The 27,308-nt window shown below is 49.8% G+C and overlaps 2 protein-coding genes across 2 annotated transcripts in view; one reads left to right on the plus strand and one right to left on the minus strand.

The window, feature by feature from the left end:
• Positions 1-10,355, minus strand: part of MAP3K11 (mitogen-activated protein kinase kinase kinase 11) — a 30,241-nt gene extending 19,886 nt beyond the window's left edge. Inside the window, exon 1 of the mRNA XM_063316872.1 lies at positions 9,488-10,355. Within this exon, the coding sequence (XP_063172942.1) occupies positions 9,488-10,202 (715 nt within the window). The 5' untranslated portion in view covers positions 10,203-10,355. The remainder of the gene's footprint in view (positions 1-9,487) is intronic.
• Positions 10,356-14,546: 4,191 nt separating this feature from the next.
• Positions 14,547-27,308, plus strand: part of PCNX3 (pecanex 3) — a 51,250-nt gene continuing 38,488 nt past the window's right edge. Inside the window, exons 1-6 of the mRNA XM_063316838.1 lie at positions 14,547-15,508; positions 20,561-20,754; positions 21,948-22,050; positions 23,688-23,727; positions 24,285-24,380; positions 25,009-26,316. Of these exons, the coding sequence (XP_063172908.1) occupies positions 15,356-15,508; positions 20,561-20,754; positions 21,948-22,050; positions 23,688-23,727; positions 24,285-24,380; positions 25,009-26,316 (1,894 nt within the window). The 5' untranslated portion in view covers positions 14,547-15,355. The remainder of the gene's footprint in view (positions 15,509-20,560; positions 20,755-21,947; positions 22,051-23,687; positions 23,728-24,284; positions 24,381-25,008; positions 26,317-27,308) is intronic.

Consider the following 27,308-nt stretch of genomic DNA (forward strand, 5'->3'; position numbering starts at 1 on the left):
AAAACATACGTCCGCCCCTTTCCCATCCTGGTTTCAGCCCCAGGGCTCTCCCTTGAAACAATAAATAAAAGCCACAGCGTTAACGGATAAATAAATAAGAGTCACAACACTGACCGCCGTTTCCGGTAACACGAGGTTATGCATGTTGCGCCTGCAAGCGACAACCCCCCCCCCCATTTGCTGGAAGGCAAGAAAGCTGGCCTGATGTTGCAACTGTCAATGAAACCAGCAATAAGGAAGGAAGCCACTGGTGAAACTGGATCCCCGTGGCGAGATGAGAAAGCGGAAAGGGGGGGAAGGGAAGGGAGGGAATGTAGCTACTGTGCTGCTGCGCTCTACCCACCCCGCTTGCCCCCCCCCCATCCAGGGCTTCCTGTGTTTGCCAACTCTGGGCTGAAAACAGGAGGAGCAGCAAAGCGGGCATCTGCGAAGGGCAGACGTACCAGTGTGAATTTGAGGTCAGCAAATTCAAATCTAGGAATTTGGGCCTGGCCCCGACACCAACGCACGGGAATGAGGAACAGTCTCATTTTATAATTTGATTCCGTTTCTAGGGCTGCCCAACCCACAGCCGAAGAGGACTCTTTTCATAAGCTGATCCAGCAGCCTTTGTGGCTGGTCTGCCCAACCCCAATGGGTGCTGGATGGGATCGGAAGCGCCTCTCCCAGAATTCCCCGGCCAGGCTGGGGAATTCTGGGAGAGGCATTTCCAAGCCTTATGGAGGGTGTCTAACTGGAGATGGCCCATGCTGAGAACAGCAATTGCTTCACCCCTGCATGCAATCCATTTCCACTCCTAATAAATGTTTCGGTGCTACATAACAGCGTTGTAAAAATGCAGCAAAGCAACTTTCCTTAATATTGTAGCGGTCTTGCCGTCTTTTTTAAGATTCCAGCTAAGTTGGCAAGGTTCCTAGTTCCGATGAAGAGCTATACCGTTTTATTCCAAGCCTCCTTTCTAATAAGAAAGAGGCAAGGCACTTGGGCTGGCAATGTCCCCAGGTTTGGTGACTCTTTTGTGACATTGCTGACTATTCTTCCTTCAAGTATCCCATTGTACAGGTAGTCCTCGCTTAACAACCGTTTGTTTAGCGACCATCCAGACTTACGATGGTACTGAAAAAAACAACGTATGACCGTTCCTCGCTCTTACGACCATCACAGTGTCCCCGCGGTCACGTAATTGCAATTCAGGTGCTTGGCAACTGTTGCAGTGTCCCGCAGTCACGTGATCACCATTTTCGACCTTCCCAGCCGGCTTCCAATAAGCAGAATCAATAGGGAATCGCGTGACTCGCTTAATGACCATGTGGTTCGCTGAACAAACATGTGATTCACTCAACGTCCATGGTAATTTGCTTAATGGCTGCCGCAAAAATGGCCGTAAAATCGGGTCCAGATTAGCTTAGTGACCACATCGCCTGGCAACCTAAATCCTGGTCCCAATTGTGGTCGTTAAGCGAGGACTACCTGTATATGTGTGCAAACACACAGGCCCAAATAGGAATGGAGGGACACTGGTCCTACAGAAGTGGTTGAACAACACCTTCCAGGAGCAGATCTTTATCAACATCTGGGAAAATAGCTCCTCTTGGGGGATTTTGAGTGATGTGAAAATGACAATTGCCAAATTTTCAGGGAAAATAGAGAATAAATGATTCATCCTTCCCTAGAAGTGATAGCAAGATACACAAACTTGCATGCCTTCCTGAGCTGAAGGCCTTTCAGTTGCATTGGACTTTAACTCCTGTAATTCTCAAACAGCACGATGGGAGTTGAAGTCCGACCCATCTGGGAAATCTGCTGGTCCTGAACAACCTGTCCAACTTTCTGTGGTTTCTCAACTTTAAGACACGTGGACTTCAACTCCCAGAAAATCTCCAGCCAGCATGCTTTAAGGTACGTATGAGGACTTCAACTCCCAGAAAATCTCCAGCCAGCATGCTTTAAGGTACGTATGAGGACTTCAACTCCCAGAATTCCCCAGCCAGCAATGCTGGCTGGGGAATTCTGGGAGTTGAAGTCCACACATCTTCAAGTTGCCAAGGTTGGGAAACACTAGTCTAGGCAAACTTGGCTGGTCATGGAAAAAAAAAAATAAGCAGAAAATATACTTTTTTCGGCATTGTTTTCAGGAAAGCAACACGGCCATGGCTGTGCAGTCAAGAAAAGTCAAATGTGACAAAAGAGTCATTCTCTCTCTGGTGCTCTTGATCCCCGAGTGAATTTTTTAAGCTTAAAAGAACATAACCACAGAAATACTCCCTCTCTCTAATCCTCACCCACGCACCCCACCTCTACGCAGCCTTCCCGTCCCTCCTGGGAATTCCGCCCCCAAGGACTCTTAAGCCCACGGGGGCTTGCAGAGCGACCACTGCACAATTAGCACAGTGAGGCGCTCCCTTTCACACTTTGGGAGCGGCCCCCGAGGATCTAGGAGTTGGACGGCTTGGTCAAGAGAAGCAACAGGCATAAGGAAGCAACTCATGCTGCAGAGGTTGTGCGTAAGGGTCTGTGTGCATGAGGGACACAGAGAGGCCCACCTCCTTTTTTGAAAAAGTACCAGCAGCAGCAGAGAATGAATGAATGAATGAATGAATGAACGAACGAACGAATGAACGAACGATGCTGAATGGCCTCTCGGCTTCCATTCACTTCATGCTAGAAATGAGGAGTTGTAACATTTTTCTGACCAACTCATTTTCTTAAAAGGCATCAGCTTTCATGAACTGCAGCACACTTCATTAGATTACGAAAGCTGATGTCTCTTAATAACATCTGTTACTCGGAAAAAGCACTTACATTACCGGACTCCTGATATTCCCCTACCACGGACCTTGTTAAAGGTTTTCCTCCTACAATATCTACAACGAGAGGTGCCAAGTTCATCCTGGGAGCCCAACGTATTTGGAAGGCCAGTTCAAACCACAGAGCCTGGCCATTCCACTGCAGAAGGAAGTCACCAATAGCATTATGTGGCAGGTGGAAGGACAGCCCCTAATCTAAGTTGTATATAGTATACAACTTGTACAGGTAGTCCTTGCTTAACGACCATTTGTTTAGTGATGGTTCAGGCTTATGATGGTGCTGAAGAAACTGACCTATGACTGGTCCTCACACTTACGACCATCACAGTGTCCCTGCAGCCACGATTTGGGCGCTTGGCAACCAGTTCGCATTTATGACCGTTGCAGCATCCCATGGTCATGCGATCACTATTTTCAACCTTCCTGGCCAGCTTCTGGCAAGCAAAACCAATTGGGAACGTGATTCACTTAACAACCACATGGTTCGCTTATTGCTCGCAATGATTCACTTAACGACTGCCATAAAAAGTTGTAAAATCGGGTCAGATTTGCTTAATGACCGCTTTGCTTAGCAACCAAAATTCTGGTCCCAGTTGCAGTTGTTAAGCGAGGACTGCTTGTATATCGTAGGGGTACATTGTAAGGGTATATTGTATATTGTAGGTAAAGGTAAAGGTTTCCCTTGACATTAAGTCCAGTCGTGTCCGACTCTAGGGGGCGGTGCTCATCTCCATTTCAAAGCCGAAGAGCCGGCGTTTGTCCATAGACACTTCCTCTGTGGTCCTGCAGCCGGCATGACTAAACGGAATGCCGTTACCTGCCTGCCAAAGCGGTACCTATTAATCTACTCACATTTGCATGTTTTCGAACTGCTAGGTTGGCAGGAGCTGGGACTAGCAACGGGAGCTCACCCCATCACGGGGATTCGAACCCCCGACCTTCCGATCGGCAAGCTTGGCAGCTCAGTGGTTTAACCCGCAGCGCCACCGCGTCCCTTATATTGTATATTGTAGGGGTACATAAAAGAAAAGAGACAGAAGATGGGTGAACACTAACTGGAAGCATCATGAGGTGTTTTGAACATGTGTGTTTCTGATAGGGATCTCTTTGAACATCAATGCACAAGTGCACAGGGATGCGTACTCTATTTGCATGTATCTGTTGGCTCTGGGCTATGAAAAGTGCATGCACATTTGGGGCATCAAGAACTTTGCCTTTTGACCAACGGGTGTGTGTAAATTTGGGAAGGGATATGTGCCAAATTTAAAATATTAGTTTTTATTTAAAACCTATGGACATCTAATCTTCACTCTGTTTTTTCCAGGTTGGGTTTGATTTTAACTCCCATAATCCCCAACCAGCATGATGGCAGATGAGATCCAACCGATCTGCAGGCCTTGAAAAAAATCTACAAGGCTTTCTGCTGAGAAGTTGGAGCATTTAAGGGGGGCAGTTGGGCTGTTTGATCTTTTTGTGCAAAATGCCCTGTGCCTATTGTGGAAATATGTGAATGCTTTGGTTTGTTTCGAAGTGGGGTAAGGGTTTGAGAATGTTTGGACTGCTTATGTTTTATTTAACATAAGGGGAGGGAGCAATTGTATTTAGTGATCTTTATAATGTGCTAATGGAATGATTTATACAAATAATGTGATTTTGGTTTAATATAGAGTAAGGGATTGATTATGGGAAATCATTGCATATTCTTGCTGTTCAAAGTCGGAAGTCACCTCTTTATGTAATCTTTAAAAAATCTTTTTCTCACCTTGTGTTTTCTCACCTTTTTAGTTTTTTTTCCTTTTTGTAGTTTTTTGCTTTTTTGTAGCTTTTATCTTTGTTCTAAACTTAATAAGATCCTTATAAAAAAGAAAAAGAAAAAGAAACCTACCATAGCGAAAGCGTATCTTAAATTCACGCGTTCCTAACCAGATGACCTCTAGTTGTCTTTGAAAGCAAAATGACTCCCAACCCATCTTCACTTCTGATAAACAGGTCTGGCAGGTTTTCCTACCCTCCTTTTCAAATCCTGGTAAACCTGCTGGATCAGAAGTGCGAGAAGAAATCTGTGTTTGTGTGCCAACCATGGGAACAGACAAGTCACCCCTGTCTCTGCCCTCCAGAAATAGTGGGCTATTGAGTTTGCTAAGTTTGCTATCCTTCTTGACATGGGAATAACAACACGGGAGCAAAGGAAGGATGCTCTGCACTTGCTCAGAAGTGCCTTACTTTATTATTAGTCACACGCCATGGTTCAAAACTGCCAGAGGAAGAGGGTTTAAGCAGTTAAACCCCCAATTGTAGGAAAGGCTGAATTTTGAAACTGTAATTGCTCCCCCCACAAACATTTTCTAGTTTCTTCCTAGTTTGATGCCACAATTACCCAAGGATTAGAACGCTCCAGGTTCGAATCCTCGTGCTCAACCAATCTGGGGCCAATCCTTCTGTACAGGAAGGAGAAGATTGTGTAAACCATGTTTTAAAAATCAGGTCCCACAAGTCTGATGTCTCAGATCATGGCACGACAGTTGCTTAGTGTGAGTCTTTAGTAGGCAAGCCTGTAAGATTCCTGTTTTACGGACGGGGCAGTGACTGGAGGCAGGAAAACGAAGGCCATGTTGGATTTGATGAACACAGAAATCTAGTCACTTAAAGAGGACTGCTGAAGAACAGAAACCTTCTCCAAGTTATAAATCTCAAGGCTGCCTTTTGGGTTTCTGGAAGGACCGAATCATCCTCTCCCTGTTGCCCTGCAGCCTGAATTAATATAATTATTGACCATCTTTGGTGTTTTCCTCAAAGTATGGATATAGGTAAAGTCTTTTTTGAACTGAACTGAACTCCTGGTAATTTTGTGGATACATCTGAATAGTTTTCTTGTCAGCAATACTGAAATGGGCTGCCTGATGTTCTGACTTCTGAGTCTAGCCTCCAACCCAGAGATTTCCTAGTGGTCTCCCATCCAAAGAGGACCAACTCTGCTTAGTTCTAGATTTCCTGGTGTTTTTTCCCCATTCAAGTACCAACTAGACCCAATCCTACTTAGTTCACTTTGAGATCAGCCAGGATCATTAGGAGAAGCTTCCTGCAGTGACTAACGTCACTAACTATAGTTGAGCTCGGCTCCCAATGACTTTACTGATGTGAAATGTAGATTTTGCCAACAGTGTGGGTGGAATTTTCTACCATCTTGTTCCAGTTTGTTTTTTCACCTTTCCAGTGTAGCCAACAGCCTTGGATTTTCCAGATGGCCCCACAACTAGGACCAACCAGGACCCACCCTGTTTGGCTTTCTAAACCAGCCACAGCTGGCCTGCCATAATCAGGGCCCTAACTGAATAAGTTAATAGGATATCAATACCAACCGACTCTCCAGTCAATCCATGGTCTCATTTTATCAGAGAACACGATCAAGCAGACTTTGTAGGCCCAACTAGTCCATCTCCAAACAGGGAGAGAGTTTTTCCCAGGCTGTTTAAATACTTTTCCATATATTTATTTATTCCTCCCAGGTAGAAGTAGTCCTCGAATTACGACTGTTCATTTTGCAACCGTTCGAAGTTACGGCAGCACTGAAAAAAGTGACTTGCATCCAGTCCTCACATTTATGACCATCACAGCATCCCCGCAGTCACATGATCAAAATTCAGGCGCTTGGCAACAGGCTTGCACTTATGGCGACTGTAGCATCCCAGGGTCAAGTGATCGCCATTTGCCACCTTCCCAGGCGGCTTCCAACAAGCAAAATCAATGGCGGGGAGCTGGATTTGCTTAACAACTGTGTGAATTGCTTAACCACCATGGCAAAAAAGGTCGTAAAATCGGGTGCAGTCATGTGATGCCTTGCTTAATGACCATACCACTTAACAACTAATTTTCTGGTCCCTATTGTGGTCATAAGTCGAGGACTACCTGTAATGTGCAAAGCCAGATGAAGAGGGGCATTTGACCTGGAGCCTCCCCACTTTTTGCCCAACATTTAACCCTCCACCCTCTGGATATGCCTTTTCCTCTCTGCAATCCAGCAAAGCATGATTAGGAACACATCGAGTTTCAAATTCCCCTCTTGAGCCAGGATCGATCAAAATGGAGCTAAAGAAGAAATGCTATTTTATGCAAGCCGAGTTGTACTGTTTCACCCCACTTAGAACCCCAAAACACACCAGGAGGAGCTGTATTGGCCTCCCCCATCTAACTGAACTGCAACTTCTAATATGTTAGGACAGGGATGATGGGACTTGTAGTTCAGCACATCTGGAGGGTAGTGGTTGGGAGGTCTTGCTCCAGAATTAAATGGGGTTGTGCTGGGTTAAAGTCCACCCAGAGAACACATTCACCTGCCCATGTGCAACACACAAACATCAGGACACCCCTTAGAATCATAGTATTGTAGGGGTCCCAAGGATCATCTAGTCCAGCCCTTTGCAGCGTACAAGAACAACAATTTAAACCATTCATGGGAGGTGGTGGTTCAGCCTCTTCCTTAAAACCCCCCCGAGATGGAGAACCCACAACCTCTGCAGGTAGACTAGTCTACGGTTATACAAATCATACCCTCAGGAAATTTTCCCTTATGTATCTTAGGAAGCATCTTGTCTGACACGCTTTGGCAAATCCTACACTGAGCAGGGGAAGGGGATTGGACTAGATGACCTTTGAGATCCTTCCCCACTCTCTGATTCTGTGATCGCTACAGCTTGTGGCCGTGAGCTCTGTATTTCCACAAGATATTAGGCATGAAGAAACCCCTCGTTTTTATTTATTTACATTTCCACTCTGCTTCCCAGATGACCCCAGAATCTAACATTACAACAGAGGAACACCGAACACGTACAGAATGCCTTTTTTCCGGCCAGGGATCCTACGGACACCTGCCAAGCTGGGCTCACGAAGCTGGCACCTCTACCAGAGGCTCTTGGCTTTGCAACATGGGAGAATTCATTAGCAGGGGCCAAAACCTCGGTTTTCTGCACCGGTTCCCAGCGGAAATGTGTCGGTCTCCCCCAGCTCTTGTTTGCATGGAAAGAAAAACATGCATCTCGCCCTTAGGAGAGGAAACTGCAGGTCCTGCAAGACCAGGAGAGGCCGCCTGTCACTTCCTCCTGCTTGAGGGTCACCCAGGTCATGCTCAGTCATCATCTGGTGGCAAATGCCAGAAGCAGATCCAATGGGGGTGGGGGGAGCAGGCAGGATGGGCTGGATCTTCCCAAACGTATGCCTGCTCTGCTTTAGAAAATCCTGGTTAATCCCAGTTAGCTGTGCTGGTGCGGTGGGGGAGGGAGAGAACTCTGCATATGCTCAGAGGCATGCTCGTTTCATACCCACCAAAGCTGGGGGAGGCTCTGTCTAGCAACTGGGGACACCTTGTGGTTACAGGACAAAGCTATGCCTGGATCTAAATCAGTGTTTCTCAACCCCGGCAACTTTAAGACGCGTGGACTTCAACTCCCAGAATTCCCCAGCCAGCCATGCTGGCTGGGGAATTCTGGGAGTTGAAGTCCACGCGTCTTAAAGTTGCCGGGGTTGAGAAACACTGAACTAGGTTTAAATTGCTGTTCTTCTATACAGCAAAGGGTTGGACTAGATGATCCTTGGGATCCCTACAATACTATCATTCTAAGGGGTATCCTGATGTTTGACTAGATTTTGAAAGAACCAGTGAGTTTGTTCAAGATGGCACCCCTTCTCCTCTAACTCCAGACAGGCTGGGTGACGAAGGGCGTCAAAGAGGGAAGGAGTTTCAGGTGGTCCTACGAACCGCACCGAGCACCACCATTTCATCCGGGTTGCTTTCAAATCTGGGCAATGTCGGTTTGATCAGGCAATTGACCACAGCGACAGATGACTCGAACAAAGGAACAATGCCACTTCAGGGGTTGTTCGCTGGGGGGGGTGAGCTCCTTAGCGCCACCCACACATTTCAGGTGACACCTTCCAGCAGCCCTTCTCAACCTTTTGACCCCGGAGGAACCCTTTAAATATTTTTTCAGGCCTTGGGGAACCCCTGCCCATTCAGGCTCAACTACAGGCCAGAAGTTAAACAATTATTACATTAGTTTCATGGGTAGGCTGTATAGATGCATTAACAGTGTTCTCAAACTGAAAATAAGGAATGAAACCTACCTTTTTAATGTGAAGTTGCCCGAATTTGAAATCATTTTTAAAATAAATCGTGATCTCCCAGGGATCCCCCAGTGACCTCTCACGGAACCCGAGGGTGCCACGCAAGCCTGGTTGAGAAACCCTGCCTTCCAGGAATCCCAGGGGCCGCTGGTGGAACTGAGCAATCTGGAAATTGCTGTGGTTGAGGACGATGGGCATCTGAATAGTGCCAACTGGGAGAACTTATTTTAAGCTGCCTGAATGCAGGCATGCCTCAAAAAAGTCAAAATGGCAGTTGTATCTGTACAATTGAAAACAGGGCTTTGATTGCACACGTCCAGCCACCATCTTGACTCTTTTGACTCCCCCATGGATGCCCCCGCCTGGACAGACGATTTTATCCAGAAAGAAAGATAAAACTTCACAGTAGCAATCAATCTACAGTTAAAGGCGGGGTAGACAATCCGGGGCCACCCAGAATTCGGGGCCACCGTTCCCACAATGCTTTGCGGTTGGCCCCGCACATGTAGGCCCCGAAGCCAGACCTGGGTCTAAATCCGGGCCAGCTTCTCAAAACGACTTACTGTTGTTGGACTTCAGGTCACGGTGGATGACGGGCACGATGGCGCCACAGTGAAGGTACTTCATGCCGTGGGCGATCTGGACGGCCCAATTGATGAGGATGTGGGGCGGGATGCGCCGCCCAGCGAGCATCCGGCTGAGCGGTCCTCCCGCGGCGTACTCCATCACCAGGCACAAGTTGGGCCCCTGCAGGCAGACGGCCTTGAGGGCGATGATGTTGGGGTGCGTCAGCATGGCAAACAGGCGGGCCTCCTGGCGCACCCGCTCAGCTGTGGTGCTGATGTCCTCATCTGGGTCCTGGCGGGCAGCCTTGACCGCCACCAGCTGCCCCCGCCAGGTGCCCCGGTAGACCTTGCCGAAGCCCCCAACCCCGATCACCTCCTCCAGCGTCAGGTCCCGGAAGTCGGCCGCAGGGGGGTCGGCAGGCCCCGAGTATGCCCCTGTCTTGGGTGAGACATAGTTGGAGGGGAAGATGCCCACCCGGTCGTTCAGCTTCCCGGCCCACCAGCCTTCGTCCCCGGAGATGGCCGAGTCCCAGGAGAGCACTTCCACCAGGTCCCCCTTGCGCAGGGTCAGCTCGTCTGTGCTGGCCGCCTCGTAGTCAAACAGCGCCGTCCAGACCGGGTTGGCGTAGGCCGTGGGGCCCCCAGCCCGGGAGCCCGGCCCCCAGCCGCTCACCAGAGGGGCCTTCCGGAACATACACTTCAGCGGCTCCATGGCGGCCCCCCGGCCTCATCGGGCCCAGGAGCATGGGCCGAGCTGTCCAGGGGAGGGGGGACCACGGGGAGAGCTAGCGCGGCGGTCCGCCGGAGCCCCCTCCCATCGGGAAGTGGGAGGCACCCTGCGGGGCGGGCCCTACACGCCCCCGCCGCCCGCGAGCCCTCCGGGGCGCGATCCCCTCCGGCGAGGGCGGCGAGGCAGCCGCGCAAGTCTCGCCCGGCGCGCGGCTGCTTCCTGGTCCCGTCCCGTCCGGTCCGGTCCGGTCCGGTCCCTCCCCGCGGGGCGCCCCGGCCCGAGCGCGGCGCGGCTCCCGAGGCGGAGGCGCCGGCGACGCCCCGAGCGCCCGGCTGGGAGCGGAGGCAGCCGAGCGGCCCGCCGCGCGCTGGAAGGCGCCCCGACGGCGCGTCCCCGGCTTCGCCCCGGCCGCCCGGTCCCTTCCTCCGACCAGGCAGGCGGCAGCGCCGGACGGAGCGCGGCGGGAGGGCAGGGCGAGGGCGGGCGCTGCCCGGCTGGGACTGCCCCGGTGGAGGCGGGCCCCCATCTGGCTGGCTGCCGCCCGCCCTCCTGCCCTCGCCTGCCCCGCCGGAAGAAAAGGCGAGGCTGCTTCGCCGGCCCGCCCGGGGAGATGCCTCCGCTGCGGAAGCGAGCCCGGCCCGGCGCCGCCCTCGCCTGGCTGCGCCAGCCTGCGGGGCTCACAGCGCGCTTCGTTTCGGCCGAGCCCGCAGGACGGGCGGGGGCGGCCACCGGGGGCCCGCAGCCCCGGCTGGGGCTGATGGGAACTGGAGTGCCCAGCTGGGGACTCTTGGGGGGCTGGGGAGGGCCCCCTGCTTCCGCTCGGGGGGGGCCGGTTTCTGCCCTCCGGGCCAAGAAGCGAAGGATGGCCAGTTTAACTTTCAGGCACGCGCAGAAAAATAACGCGAGTCTATGTGGGTCCAGCACGTCTGAATTTGCCTTGGCTTTGTTTCGAGCCGGCCAGAGGGCAATTTTTCCTTTGCTGGCTGGGGAATTTGAATGGATGCTCGTCCTGCAAATGTAACCAAGCCAACACCACAGGGTTGGTGTAAATTGTACTTCTACAACTCAGGACAAACTTCAATCTTAAACGGGCCGTACTAACACTGTACTACAGGGCAAGATTGGTGTAAACCAGTGTTTCTCAACCTCAGCAACTTTAAGACCTGTGGACTTCAACTCCCAGAATTCCCCAGAGAGCATGGCTGGCTGGGGAATTCTGGGAGTTGAAGTCCACACATCTTAAAGTGGACTGGTGTACACCCCACCCATCCGAAAGTTGCCAAGATTGAGAAACGCTGGTAGGACTACAGTAGTTTGCAACCTCTAAACTAGGTTAATCTCTAGGTCTCTCTCAGGCATGACACTGATCTTAAGCCTGATGTCAGAGATCCTTTTCTATCCTCTGAACTTGGGCCAGTGGTGACCTGCGAGTGCCTTGAAAGCTCACTTGGAAAATTTTTCCCAAAGTTTCCCCAGTGGTGGTTTTGTTATTTTCAGCGCCAGATGAAAATGTGGATATGGGTTTATCAGGTCCTGATCATCACCATCACCTCCTCCTCCTGTTTCTGTGATTTTTTTTTATCGGAATATTTACTGCAATTAATGATAATGGGCCACCCAGAAGGCCAGAGTTGAACAGAAATTGATCAGACTTTTAATAAATGAAATAAACGACCGAAGGGTGAGTAGGAATGAGAGGGAGGGAAATAATGGTTCTGTATTTCACCTGGGATGTGTTATTGGTTTTAAATTGGAAGCTGGTTTGGATTCATCTGATGGAGTTAATAATAAAATATACAGCGTCTTTTTAAATATGAATCAGCACCGGGGGAAAGGAGGCAATTAAGTATTAAAAAAAGCTAGCTATGGTAAATAAAAATTATCATTGGGGGTGCAAAATTTGGGACGACCATTAGATGGCAGCAGTTTATTTTTTCTATATCTCTTTGCCGCCGTCTAGTGGTCATTTGGAGACCTGTAGGTCAACCTGGGGCCTTATTATTATAGGCTTGCAATTAATATTAATTCAGTAAATTGCTCTCATGACTTGCAAAGCCAGGAATTGAAACTAATTTCTCATTGGGAGACAAGTCTGCCTCTCAAAGGGAACGGACCCATAGAAAGTAGCGTAACACTTAAAAGCCCGCCCTTTATAGTAATGATAAAAGAGCAACTAACCTGAGTACGCATGCGCGTTGGTGTGCAGGGTCTCCCTTTACGGGCGAACGTCCGCCCTTCCTTCTACCCTTCCCCCCGCCGTTCTGGCACGCATGCGCATTTGGTTCGTGGCAGCCGTGTGCGCGTGCGCACCACCCTGTTTCCTTTAACGGCGATAGGGAGCGTGAGGTCTGTTGGAACAGACAGTAGAAACAGCTATTATCTAGAAATAAGAAATGGAAAGGGTGATTTCATTAGTTGGGTGGAACGTTTCTGGGTTCCCTTTACGATTTTGACACGTATTTCTTTTTCTCACTGACACTGAAGTGAGAATTGATGGTTGCACATAACAAAAACTCCCCTTATTTCTTTTTTGGAACCTGAGAGCATCTGGGGGACAATGGCTTACAAAATGTACACCCCTCCAGTAAGTACATTCTGCATATTGCAGAATACATGGGGGGGGTGTACACCAGTCCACTTTAAGATGTGTGGACTTCAACTCCCAGAATTCCCCAGCCAGCCATGCTCTCTGGGGAATTCTGGGAGTTGAAGTCCACAGGTCTTAAAGTTGCTGAGGTTGAGAAACACTGGTTTACACCAATCTTGCCCTGTAGTACAGTGTTAGTACGGCCCGTTTAGGATTGAAGTTTGTCCTGAGTTGTAGAAGTACAATTTACACCAACCCTGTGGTGTTGGCTTGGTTACATTTGTAGGATGAGCATCCATAATTCTGCAATGTATTTCAGTATTATAAATACAAACTTACATTTATAATTTTTACGTTGTTTATGCTCCTCTCTCTTGATATACTGTATGTGCACACGCTTTATATTCTTCCATGTTTTCTTTTTATATTATATTATTTACTAGTGTCTGTAAACACATGAAACATCTTTGCTTTCATAAATTCTGTCTAGGCATAACTTTTATGTTTTTACATATATAAACTATAGTAATGTTTTATTACATGTATAGTGAAGTATATATTACATACATTATAAAGAGAGCTATAAAGCACACACATTTGCTTTCTTATGTTGTTGTTTATTTGTTTAGTCGCTTCCGACTCTTCGTGACTTCATGGACCAGCCCACGCCAGAGCTTCCTGTCGGTTGTCAACACCCCCAGCTCCCCCAGGGACGGGTCCGTCACCTCTAGAATATCATCCATCCATCTTGCCCTTGGTCGGCCCCTCTTCCTTTTGCCTTCCACTCTCCCTAGCATCAGCATCTTCTCCAGGGTGTCCTGTCTTCTCATTATGTGGCCAAAGTATTTCAGTTTTGCCTTTAATATCATTCCCTCAAGTGAGCAGTCTGGCTTTATTTCCTGGAGGATGGACTGGTTGGATCTTCTTGCAGTCCAAGGCACTCTCAGGATTTTCCTCCAACACCACAGTTCAAAAGCATCTATCTTCCTTCGCTCAGCCTTCCTTATGGTCCAGCTCTCGCAGCCATATGTTACTACAGGGAACACCATTGCTTTGACTATGTTAACTTTGTTGTCAGTGTGATGTCTCTGCTCTTAACTATTTTATCGAGATTTGTCATTGCTCTTCTCCCAAGGATTAAGCGTCTTCTGATTTCCTGACTGCAGTCAGCATCTGCAGTAATCTTTGCACCTAGGAATACAAAGTCTTTCACTGCTTCTACATTTTCTCCCTCTATTTGCCAGTTATCAATCAAGCTGGTTGCCATAATTCGGTTTTTTTCAGGTTGAGCTGCAAGCCAGCTTTTGCACTTGTCATATGTATTACTTGTTTATTTTCACATACAGTTATACTGTTTTTTAAATTTCCCTACATATACAGATAGAAACAAGTATCCTCTACTTTCTTACATTACTTCTGTATTGATACGTTAGTGCTTTCATATATATTTCCCACCTTCTTTCATATCTTATTTTGATCCTGTTTTTCAGTATCAAATCTACACACCAGATGTTTTCAATGTAAAAATAACGTGAACAGTCAATATAAAACACAAAAGACATCCGATTTTCATAAGGCGCTGGGATTAATTTTTTTAAAAATTGAACTCAGATTTACATTGCCACGTCTCTCTCCCTCCCTGTCTCTCTCCCTCTAGACTTTCATAGCTCTACGTGGCCCCGCCGCCGACTCTCCCTCTTCCTCCCTCTCTGTGTCTCTACTTCCGGTCTGGAAGGCGGACGTGAGAGGACTCCGCATGCGCAGTGCCGCGGCTTCGCCTGCAGCTGCTCGGGCGCTTCTTCCGGCCTCCCCAGTCCCTGATGAGGTTCAAGCGCCAGGCGTCCCCCTCGACTCCTCAGGCCAAGCGGGACTGACCCTTGACCCCGGAAGTGAACCAGACTTGGACTCTCTTGACCTGTATTTCTGCAGAGGGGCGCGCAGGGGGTGGGGGTCTTAAGGATTAATGCTGCCCCCAACTTCCCCAGGGGACCCCCAGGAATTTGAGGCGGACGCTCCTCCCCACACACCCCTCGCCTTTAGCACTCCAATCCCGGGAGAGGCTCCCATGGCCCGGGGGTGGAGGGTCAACCCCCTGTAGGAAGTCTTGGGGGGTCTGGTCACCATTGCTGCCTGGGATCCCCTCTTGGGGGGCAGTCTCCGACCCCAGGGGCATCCCAGTCCTTGTGTGGCTACCCCTGGGCCCTCCTCGGGGCACCCCCATGGCGTGAGGGGCAGGGGGGAAGAGAAGCCAGGGAAGGAGTAGCCAGAAGGGGGGGCAAGTCGGGGGGGGCATCTACAGCAGCCCGCCAGCCCCGCATGGGTGGCCCGGGCCCGCGGTGAGTCATTTGCAGGCCAGGAAGGGCTTGTTGGCAGTCCCAGCCAGGACCCAAGAGGGGCAGAAGAGGGTTCCGGTTTGCCCAGCCCTTCTTCCAGACCATGGGACTCAAGCTGCCTTAATGAAGGAACCTGGGAGCGCCAGCTGGGCAGTGGTGTTCCCTCTGGAGGGGGACGACGAGGAGGGAGAGGAAGAGGCGGCCCCACCGTGGATATGGGGTCACAGGTCCTCCAGATCTTACGCCAGGGCGTCTGGGCTTCGCTGAGCGGCGGCTGGTTCTTCGACCCGCATCAGAGCACCTTCTCCAACTGCTTCCACCTCTACACCTGGATCTTCCTGCTCATCCTCCCGTTCCTGCTGTACATGGTGAGCCTGGGAGCAACTGGCCAGCCTGGGAAAAGGGTGTTGGGATGTCTGGCTTTGTGGGGTAATTTCTGTAGCTGTTCCCCCTGGGGCTCTCTTTCTGGAAGGCGTGCCTCCTTCCAAACTTGTGCTCACACCTAAGATGCATCTTCTTTCCTCTTTGTCTTCCTGTTTCTTTTGCCGTCCTTCGAGACACATAAAAATGAAGCTTGGGCCCCTGCCTGAGTTTAGCAAGTCCTTGGAAGGGTGCTGCTAAGAGGATGCTAGTCTGCCTCATACAGCCTAGCCTCTTGCTCTGATTGTGCTGCCCTCAGTTCTCCAATCAATGCTGTGTGGTTGCTTACTCCGCCCTTCACTTGCTTTACCCATCTTTTCCCCAGAGGGATTTCTCGATCTCAGCATTTCCTGGGAGATGATTACCCAGTTACATTTCCCAAATTGAAGCAGTGCTCAGGGTCGGTTATAACATCTTGGGAAATATAATTTGGCTGATACCTGTCACGAAAGGAGGGCAGCGCAGGGGGAAAGTGATTAATTAATGAGTCCTCCTGTCAACAAGAACAACACTAACAATTCTAAGGGCAGAAACAATGGAAGCAATGGCATTTTATATATATTGAGGGTTATAATACTAACAGTTTAGCAGTGGCCCCTTCTGAGCCTCCTGTCTGGTTGGTGCCCAGAATGTGGGGTTCCTGAAACCAGCCCCTTGCACGATGGTGAAAAAAAACTGCAGATATAAGAAAATTCCAGTGCATTAAGGAATGGATAAGGGCACTGAAGGTTCTGCAAAGGTTGGCTTCTTATATCAATTAATTGCCATGACTGTTCAGAGCTTGGCTTTCATAGCCTGGATTAAAGCTGCATTACTTTTCGAGAATGAGAAGCTGGAACAGGGAGATAATAAATCTTTGGTTGAATTTCAAGGCAAGTGAGAGAGCAGCTGAGTGCTTCGCATTTCGGTTTCATTGCTGAGCATATGGCAGTGTTTCTCAACCTTGGCAACTTCAAGACGTGTGGACTTTAACTCCCAGAATTCCCCAGCAAGCCTTGCTGGGTGGGCAATTCTGGGAGTTGAGGTCCACACGTCTTCAAGTTGTCAAGGTTGAGAAGTACTGGTATTTGGAGTGGAAAGTTTTCTTCCTTTGGATCCAAAGTTCAGTTCTTCCTCACAGCTCTGAAGGGCAGCTGTTTTTCCAACATGGGCACCATCCAGATGCATGGAATTCTACTCCCAGATTTCCCCAACCAGCATGACTATTGCTGAAAACTCTGAGATACAAATCAATAAAGTGATGTTTGCCAATCTGGATGGTACCCAGATTAGGGAAGGCTTTTCTAGGAAAAGAATCACAATCAAAACAGGAGCCAACCTGTGTCGTCGTTGTTTTTAATAGATAGAAATGTCTGATTATGTAGAAACAAGCTGAGGGCTGACTCTTGATGATAAGTTAAATATGTGAGCGTGTGTTTTAAGTATGTGAATGCGAGGCTTGGATCAACCTCTTCCACATTTTAAAAAGGACTTTTTTTTTAGGGGAAATACAATAGTCCTCTTCAAATAACTGGGAGGATGGTGCACAGAGGAAAGCTGAGACTTGTTCTCTCTTGTTCCAATAGTGGGTTTTAGTTACAGGAAGCAGATTCCAACTGAAGGTTAGAAAAAACTTCTGGACAGTAAGAGCAGTTGGACAGTGGAACCAGTGGCCCAGAGAGGTGGTAGGTTCCCCTTTAGATATTTTTGAGCCGAGGCTGGACAGATATTTCTCAGGGTTACTTTGATTTGAGTTCCTGCCCTGATGATGAGATTGGATTCTGTGACCCAAATGGCATCTTCCAGCTCTCTGTTTTTCAGCCATCCCTGAGCGTTATTCATGGAAGGATTAAAGCAGTCAAAACAAACGGCCTTTTCCCATGAACTGGGGCCTGAGTAAAAATGTCCTTTACAGAGGTGTGAAGCCAGGAAAAATTTCTAGGAGTACAGCAAAAGGGGAAGGGACAAAGTCAGACCAGGAATCCACGTCTAATCTGAAATCTACTTTCCCCTAGTGACCCAGCAGAATCTCTCTCTAAGAACTCCCAGAACAGGATGTAGTAGACAGGACTCTCTCCTTTGCAGCAACGGGTACTAAGAAGACTTCTGCAACCGAATGGTTGCCCCTCGCAAACAGTAGCCCATTCCCCAGATGCCGTGGTCCTGATCAACTTCCCCTACATTTTACTTTTTAAAAATGCATTGCTACCTAACATTTCCTCTAAACCAGTTTTCCCTTCTTTGGGTGCACCGCAGAGGTGGACTTCAACTCCCAGAATTCCCCACCTAACACAGAATGGAGGACTAAACCCTACCCATCCAGAAGGCGCCCAGGTTGCTGATCGTTGGAAGAGGAGAGGGCAAGGCCTGAGTGCTGAAAGACACGAAGCTGGGGCATTTTTTTTTAATTGAAGAAAATGCAGAAACAGAAGAAAGGCAGCTCTGATTTGTTAATTGCTTCGTTCAGGTTTGCGTTCCTGGACTCTGCACCAGGATTTTGAGCTGCACTGGAGAATAATAAATAAATGCACAAGATGGAGTTTATTTATCAGCTTGTTTTATTATAAGTATTTATATGTCACCAACTCCTTAGAACTAGGGAAAAATAAAAACAGAACAAATAAAAGAAACTGTGCCCCATTGCAATCCCTCCTGACTACCATCTGGACGGGGTCCTCCTTACCAAAAACCTTGGAAGAGAGGTTTTAAATCTTTTCCTGAATCTCATCAGATTGAAGACCCTCCTGGTCTCTGGGAACAAGCTGTTTCTAAGAGCGCCAGTCTAACCAGGGCATGGGAACCCACGGCATCCCTCCTTTGGGTGGGCAGATGCCACCTTGAGTAGACAGTAGACCAGTGTTTCTCAACCTTGTCAACATTAAGTTTTGTGGACTTCAACTCCCAGAATTCCCCAGCCAGCCAAGCTCAAACCCCAGGGATTCTGCAACTCCCAGTCTGGTCTACAGCTAGCTAGCCTACAGTCTACTCCACTGTTTCTCAGCCTTGACACAACTTTAAGATGCGTGGACTTCAACTCAAAGTCCACGCATCGTAAAGTCGCCCAGGTTGAGAAATACTGCAGTAGACAATAGAAGGTAACCAGGACATGAGCTAAAAAGGGCTTTATAGGCAATTAAAGGTTTTGTGCATACATTTAGGGATGACAGCCAGGTGAGCTGGAATGTTGGCTTCTGTTTGTGACTCTTTTACAACAAGAGCTGGTTCTTGTGCGATTACAGTAACTCTTGCCTCCTCCCAGTTCTTCCCAGTCCAGATTTGTTCTGGAGGAAGTGGTCCCCAAACATTCTTCCCAGTAGTTCGATCAACAATGATGGAGACGCTCCCTCTGTGGGTTAGAAGGGCTGATTGTAAGAATGTGCCTTTCTCCCGGTCCCTGGTGCAAAGCGGGGCTCGGTGGGATGCGGCAGAAGAGCTCACACGGGAGATTTGAGCTGCCCAGTTGGAGATGCCAGAGGTGAGGCGTATCTGTTGACGTTTCGCAGCTCTTGCGCTAAAATAGGTGTGTGAATGACGTGTCGCTGTCAACAGTGGTTGCTCGCTGAGCTGCAATGTTGCAAGTCGGAAGGCTGCAAACAACCAGAATCCTAAGCAGGAAAACATCTAGAAGAATCTCTGTTTGAGGCTAAGGAGAGGCAAGTCGGTGTGTGGCCCAGTTTTGACTCTACTGATGGGAACGGCTCCCTGGGTCTTTCCCATCAGCTGCTGAGAGCATCAGAAGTGTCTGGCTGGATCAGGCCAAGGCCCCATGCATTCCCACATTTGGGGTCTCGGGGACTGGCCAGGTGCTTTCAGAAAGCTAAAAAAAAAAGTAGAGCAGAAGAATTGGTTGACATCTTCCATGGTTGCAGGTGGCATTCGCAATACAGGTAGTCCTCACTTAACAACCATTCATTTAGTGACAGTTTGGACTTACAACAGTGCTGGAAAAACCATCATACGACCGGTCCTTGCACTTAGGACAGTTGCAGCGTTCCCCCCAGTCACATGATCACGATTTGGGTGCTTGGCAACCAGTTCACATTTACGACAGTGTCCCATGGTCACATGGTTGCCATTTCGACCTTCCTGGCCAGCTTCTGGCAAGCAAAATCAGTGTGGAACCATGTGACTCGCTTAATAACCACATGCTCCGCTTAACAACCATGGTGATTCGCTTAACGACCGCCACAAAAAAGGTCATAAAATTGGATTGGATTTGCTTAATGACTGCTTTGCTTAGCAACTGAAATTCCGGTCCCAATTGTGGTTGTTAAGTGAGGACTACCTGTACAATACATATGAATACAACGCATTCTACAGTTTAGATATGCATTTGTTTAAAAAAAATATGTAGTATCCTTTGTATCTTCTGCATACACAGCTGAGGCTGAGCTGCAGCAGAGTTCTGTGTTGTCTTTCTGGACCACCTTTCAGATCTCCTCAGCGAGTTAATAAAACTCTCTTTGAATCCTGAATTTCATCCTTCTCCAGCTTCCCTTGGCATGAAAGGCAACAGCAAGGTTCTGGCGCTTCATGTCTGTATATCTAACTTGAAAACCTTCTGGGTGAAGCTCTAGAGCGGTGTTTCTCAACTTCGGCAACTTGAAGATGGGTGGACTTCAACTCCCAGAATTCCCCCGCCTGCATGCATTCTGGGAGTTGAAGTCCATGCACCTTCAAGTTGCCAAGGTTGAGAAACACCACTCTAGAGCTTCATACCACCCATCAGGTGTGGCTTTGTAGGCTTAAAGCTTGAAAACAACCTCTTGATACGAGCACCAGTCAAAGGATGGCTTCTTTACAATTGCTAGGTGGTTTTTCCGTGGTTGGGAAGCATTCTGTGGAACGCAGACGTTGCTTGGAGATAAATTGGTTTCAGAGACACGGTGCTGGGCTGAATCTGTTTGAATTTAGACACCGGGGGGATGCCATTTTTCACCGGTGGTTTCAGCGATGCAGAGACAGAGCGTGTGTGTTTGCTGGACTTTGGACATTTGCTTTGCAACCTTCTCCTTTGGCAGGTGATGCCCCCCAGTATTATGGTAGCGGGAATATACTGCACCGTGGTGGCTGTCTTCTTCACGACGGTCAAAACCATCAACTACCGTCTGCACACCATGTTCGACCAGGGGGAGATAGTGGAAAAAAATTCGGCTCTAGTGGAGGCTGGCAAGGCCGAAGATAGGGCTGCTGCCGACGAGGACAATTTGACCAGGTGAGTAAAGGCAACAGGTACAACAAAACCTGCTGGTCTGAGGAGTACAAGTTAACTTCTTCATGTGCTGGCGTGCTCTGTGGCCGAGCTCACGGCTCGGGCTAAGTTATGGTGTGGTTTGCTGGGTTTCATGCCAAGCCATTAAAACAAATGACTTCCCACAATGTACAGGTAGTCCCTGCTTAACAACCATTTGTTTAGTGATGGTTCGGAGTTACGACAGTGCTGAAAAAACTGACTTACAACCAGTCCTCACACTTACGACTGTCACAGCGTCCCCATGGTCACGTTATCAAATTTGGGAGCTTGGCAACTGGTTTGCATTTATGACTGTCGCAGTGTCCCGTGGTCCAGCAATTGCCGTTTTCGACCTTCCCGGCCAGCTTCTAACAAGCAAAATCAATGGAGAACCCCGTGATTCACTTAATGGCCACATAGTTCACTTAACTCCTGCAGTGATTTGCTTAACGACCGCCACAAAAAAGGTCATAAAATTGGGTCAGATTGGCTTAATGACCGCTTCGCTTAGCAACCAAAATACCAGTTGCAATTGTGGCCGTTAAGCGAGGACTACCAGTATAGACCAGTGTTTCTCAACCTTAGCGACTTTAAGACGTGCAGACTTCAACTCCCAGAATTCTCCAGCCAGCCATTCTGGCTGAGGAGTTCTGGGAGTTGAAGTCTGCACGTCTTGAAGTTGCCAAGGTTGAGAAACAGTGGTACAGACCCATCTTCTGTCTGGAATGCCCGATTCTTTTCGGAGCCAGATTTCAACCTTGCATGAGCCAGGCTGAAACCTTTGTCAAGAGGGATAACCTGGTTCAGATGTTTGCATTTTAACCCTTTAATCTGGCAAGGGGGTAGAAGCTCTTTCAGTGTTGCTTTTGGGGTATCCACATGGGCAGGATCTTTTTATCCGCTGAATCGTGTGCTCTTTTCGCTCCTGGCCTTAAGGTTCTCCACCTTAAGAACCAGAATCGATTCCACCCCTCAGATCTGGAACACAGATCAGTGAGAGCAACTGAATGTTCTCTGGCTTACAGAAACATTTCCGGCCTGGTGCAAAGAAGGTGGTTCTGAGGTGCGGAAGCCTCTGTCTTTTGCTTTCCCCTGCACAAACATCCCAGGTGCGATTCAACTTTTTTTTTTTAATTGGGCTCTGCCTCCCCGCTGCCTCCTCTCTTTCTCTGCAGGGACCCCGGGGGAGTGGAGATGACCGTGTTCCGCAAAGTTAGTTCCACCCCGCCGGTGAGATGCAGTTCGCAGCATTCTGTCTTTGGCTTCAACCAGGTCATGGTAAGGGTGAGAAAGTTTTCAACCTTACCCCGTCCTCACAGGGTCAGGCCTTGCTTCCCCCTTGCCTCATTTCAGTGCTCTTCAACGAGACATTTCCGCTGTGTCCATGTACAAATCAGAGGTAGATTTTTTTTTCCCATCCACAATGATTATTTTGACCGCAAACGACTGTTGGTCTGTTGATAAATTCCATAGGCCTGGGGATATAGTTAAGCAGCAGCTAATTTCAGGTCCAAGCCTAACACTAGTAGGATAACCCCAAACCATATCCACTAATCTGAAACATCTGGATTGAATTTCCCAAAAAGAAGATCATAATCCTCCATATTACGCATTCTCAGAGAGGCCCAGGAAATGCAGAATCGATATTGGTGGTGGTTACGACTGCTTGTGTCATAGCTTGTAAAACATTTTGTCATCGACTTAAAAAGACAGGTAGTTGCATGAATTTTTCCTCAAGTGATGCGGAATAAATCCTGCATTGACAAAAAAGGAAGATAATTCCTCCCCCACCTCCTCTGGGACCCTAAAATTGACGGATCATTGAGAGTCTGGTAGGGAGATAGTAATGCAAGGAGATGAAATGTTCTGCCTTGCAGGGTTATACTAAATTCCAGGTCATGTGGTTGATAAACCTCTTTTAATTTAGGAACGCATACAGTGACACAGCATACTAGACTGGATTCAAATGGCATGGGGTAGTTTGTCATTCAGTAGCTTGTGCAAAACCCAAGCTGTTTCAGGGAGTTGTGTGAACCAAATCATTCACGGTAAGCCATCGTTTGGCTTGCTTATTTATTTATTACATTGATTGGTTCATTTGGGCTTCAGATGGTTTGTGGACACAGCAATTGTGAGATTGATTTCCGTGGTTTGAGGGGTTCGCGTGTAGTGCGAACCCAGCTCCAAAACCCAACAAGCTTGGCAATTCTGAAGCACCGTTAACTTTGGGTGCAGAGAATTCAAATATTTATAAATCAAATAAAAAGCTCACTGATAAATCAAATATAACAAGCTCCTCCCTGCTCCCAATGACCTTTGTTCTGCCTGGGTTGGCATTTTCTGTGCTATGGGTAGTCCTTGCTTAACAACCATTCATTTAGTGATGGTTCAGACTTACGACAGTGCTGAAAAAACCGACTTATGACCTGTCCTCACACTTACCACTGTTGCAGCATCCCTGTGGTTACATGATTGCTGTTTGGGCACTTGGCAACTGGTTCTCATTTATGACCGTTGCAGCATCCTGTCATGTGATTGCCGTTTTCGACCTTCCTGGCCAGCTTCTGGCAAGCAAAAGCAATGGGGAAACGCATGATTCGCTTAACGACCACGTGGTTCGCTTAACACCCACAGTGATTCGCTTAATGGCCACCACTAAAAGTGGTTGTAAAATTGGGTTGGATTTGCTTAATGACCACTTTGCTTAGCAACCAAAGTTCTCATCCCAATTGTGGTCATCAAGCTGTACAGTACTTTGCAACGGGCTGTAGATGGAGCCTTTCCAAGCCAACCTGAAAAATTGGGAGTGGAACATAGTCCTTCTGCATGGAGATTTTCCTGCCATTCCCTCCCCGCATAATTCTTTTTGGGATAAAGCAACTGAAGTTTGCGTCTTGTTCTTTTTTGCCTCCTAGGACTTGCTTCCCCACCTGGAGGACGGAGGGCCAGTCCGAGGTGAGCAGCAGGAAAAGGCAGGGGCCGCGGTCTCCGCCTGGCTGAGGCTGGGTAGAACCAGCCTGCTTTCAGTTAGGAATGGAAGGGAAAAAAGTCTCTCCTCTGCTGTGGTTTAGAGCAACGGTTGGCAAACTGCAGCCCACGGTCCAAATCCGTCCCACTGTCTGTTTTTATACAGCCCGTAAGCTAAGAACGGACAGGCTGGTGGGTGGCAGATTACCAGGCCCAAACTTCAGCTGAGCTCCCAGGACAAGGGCTGGTGGTGGGATGTCCTAGGCATTGGCTTGCTACACTACTTGGCCTGCCAGCTGTGCCCACAGGGGAGGGTGGGATCTGACCCCTTAGAGGAAAAGCTTGCCATCTCGACCTTGGCCACTTTAAGATGTGTGGACTTCAACTCCCAGAATTCCTGGCTGGGGAATGCTGGGAATTGAAGTCGACACATCTTCAAGTGATTTAGAACATGGCTGCCCTGTAGCTGAAGAAGGAGACATAAAGGAAAGATGGAGGTGGGAAGGTGTGGACCAAGTCTCCGTCAAGGCCTTTTTCTCCCGCAGACATCAAGGAGCTTGTGCGAGATCAGGGAAGCAACAATGTCATTGTGACAGCCGCTGACCGAGACATGCTTCAGAGCTATTCCCCAGAAAATCATGGTAGGTTCTGGAGCCTTGGGAAGTGGGGCTGGAAAAGGGGCAGGCATTGAGCAAAGTGGGGGAAATGTTCAAAAGGTAAAAACTGCCCTCTGGTGCGGGCAGTGTTGCCTTCCTGTACGAACTGCCTAGCCGTTCTTCTCTTTCTCATTATTTGATATGTACCGTGTGTCGCACAAGGTCTGTTTTTCCCAACCGCAACAAACCTGGGAGGGGGGCTGGGCTGGGCGTGACTGGTTCCCAATCACTTTCTGTCGCTGTGGGTGAATTAGAACTCAGGTCTCCTGGCCCTAATCGGCCCCTAAACCCCCACCGCCTACCCTGGCTTTGGGGCTGAGCGGGAGGGACAGGCCTAAAGATCCGGGGGAGCTTTTGTGATTGAGCAGGGTTTGGATCAGGCTTAACACCCCTTAAAAAGAATTAATAATAATTCAATAATGAATTGTAAGTGGCCCAGAGTTGCTTGTGAGAAATGGGAGAAATAAATAAAATAAATAACCGTTTCACAAGATGCCTCCGTATCCTTGGCTGCCCCCACCCTGGGTTCCTCAGGGCTGGGGCACTCTAACAAAGACCATTTTTCTTGCTAACACGAGCCTAACCTTGTCTTCTCTGTCGGGCCCTTCTCCAGCTGATCCCCCAGCGGCATCCGCGGATGTGGAGGGCCCCAAGGCCAGCCTGCTTCCTGTTTCCAAAGGAGATCTGCCCGCCAGCCTCAGGAAGCCGCCCCCGCCTCTCCCGGTCCAGACCTCTGTCCAGAGCACCGATTCCTCGGAGCAGTCTCCCCTGGCCAGGCCAGGGTTACAGGCCCCCCGCTGGACCCCCAGTGAGTCGGAGAGCGTGGGGGACACCCCACTCAGCCCCCTCCTCAAGAGCAGCTTAAGCGAGGAGCTTGGCCACAGCTTCCTGAGCCTGGCCCTGCCGGAGACCAGCAGCCACGGCCGGCGGGAGAAGCACCACTCCGGGGCGGAGTACCAGCCCCTGGGCCCGCAGGCGGAGCGCCCCCTCAAGACCGGCTCGTCCGACAGCTGCTTCAGCGGCACCGATAAGGAGACCCCCAGCACCTTGAGCAGCTACCGCAGCGAGAAAACCAACTCCACCCACCTGGACAGCCCCTCCTTGGGGCCGGGGCCAGAAGAGGGGGCCCCGGGGGAGGAGGCCGGGCCCCGCTCCTCTCCCCCGGCGGACGGGGGCAGCGACACGGACACGGACGCCCTCTCCGACAGTGAGCTGCTGCGCTCCCCCGAGCTGGCATTCCTGGGCGAGCTGAGCTTTGACACCCAGAACACCCTCGATTCCCTGGAGACGGTCAGGGGGGACACCGAGCCGTGGGGCGGCCTCCAGCCGGAGCAAGTGGTTCGGCCAAAGGACCCGGGCCCGAAGGGCCGCCGCCGCCTCTCCCGGAAGCACGGCGGCACCTACCTGCCCATGCGCACCCTCCTGGACAGCAAGGCCTACGCTGAGGGCTTCTTTGCCGACGAGGACTCCAGCGACTGCAGCGACCTCAGCCGGGCATCCAGCCTGCGCTCGCAGCCCAACTACAGCTCGGACAGCTCGTCCAGCGCCTCGTGCTGCTCCCCCGAGCGCCCCCTGCCGGCCCAGCACAGCCGACCAGGCGTCCCGGGGGCCGAGGCCAAGCCCCCGCCCCCCCTGCCCCCGCCAGACAGTGCCGCGCTGCCCCCCAAGCCCTCCCACTATGCCCAGCGCACAGGGAGCGCCACCAGTGCCAAGACCCATGCCAGGGTGCTCAGCATGGATGGCAGCAGCCAGCTGGCCGAGGGGAAGCCTCCGGGTACCCTTGCCGTCTCCAAGTCGGACCTGGAGTCCCACGCGGGGAGACTGGCGGGAGAACAGGAGCTGGGCAGCACCGTGCGCAGCCAGTCGGCCAACCAGCCCGGCTGGCGGGGGGAATCGCAGGCCGAGGGGGCCGTCGGAGGAGGTGAGGCTCTGGGGTGCTGTTGCCCTCCCGTTCCCGGAAAGAGTGGCCCTCGGGCCAGGGCCCCTTTACACAGGCCAAGTTGGAAGGGGTTAGGGTTCCTGAAGGCAGTTGCTTTGGTGGAGGGATCAAGGCCCCAGGCTAGAAACCGGGAGACACTGAGTTCTAGCCCTGCCTTAGGCACGGAGCCAGCTGGGGGACCCTGGGCCCATCCTTCCCCCTCCTCCAAGAAGGAGGCCGGGGCGTTGCAGGTATGGGCGTTGCGTGGCAGGTGAACACAGCCCGTTTGTTGGATTAACCTGTGGTGTTGTGTGAAGCTACCCTCTGATCAGAGAAGAACGTAAGGCGGGCATACGGGTGTCCACTTCAGCCTTTGAGTCTCCCACCTATTTGTTTTATTGATTTTACATATTTATTCTCGTAACTGTAAAGAACACCAGGCTCCAACTGACTCTGGGCACTTTGCATCAGTGGTTCATAAGCTGTTTGACCCTATCACCCCTTTTCCTGGTCTTGAATAATGTCACTACCCCCAGGGGGGGAAAAAAAAAAGCAGATTCTTGTTTTGCAGAAATATCTCCAATCCCAAACTGGATCCTCAACTAACAAACAAGCGATTACAAATTGTTCCCTGACCCCCAGGATATTATTTATCTCAGATTTATTCCCCACTGGGCAGTTTACATAAAATAGGAATAAAACATTAATTAAAATACATTAAAAACAGTAAAACAATAAAACAGTAAAATAAAAATTGGTTGTTATTAATAATTAATATGTCCAAGAGGTAGGTGGTAAAAAGTTCTTAATTTAATTTCCAGGGAGCGTCTTTAGGGTGCCAACCACCCCTAGGTTGGCCACCCCTCTTCCCACCCCAAGCAAGATGGCAGAACCAGGTCTTCACTCCTTTCCGGAAGGCCGGGAGAGTGGGGGCTCGCCTCACCTCGGGGGGAAGATTATTCCATAGGGTGGGGGCAACGGCAGAGAAGGCCCTC

This window comes from Candoia aspera, chromosome 17 (assembly GCF_035149785.1).
Source record: "Candoia aspera isolate rCanAsp1 chromosome 17, rCanAsp1.hap2, whole genome shotgun sequence".
Lineage (NCBI taxonomy): Eukaryota > Metazoa > Chordata > Lepidosauria > Squamata > Boidae > Candoia > Candoia aspera.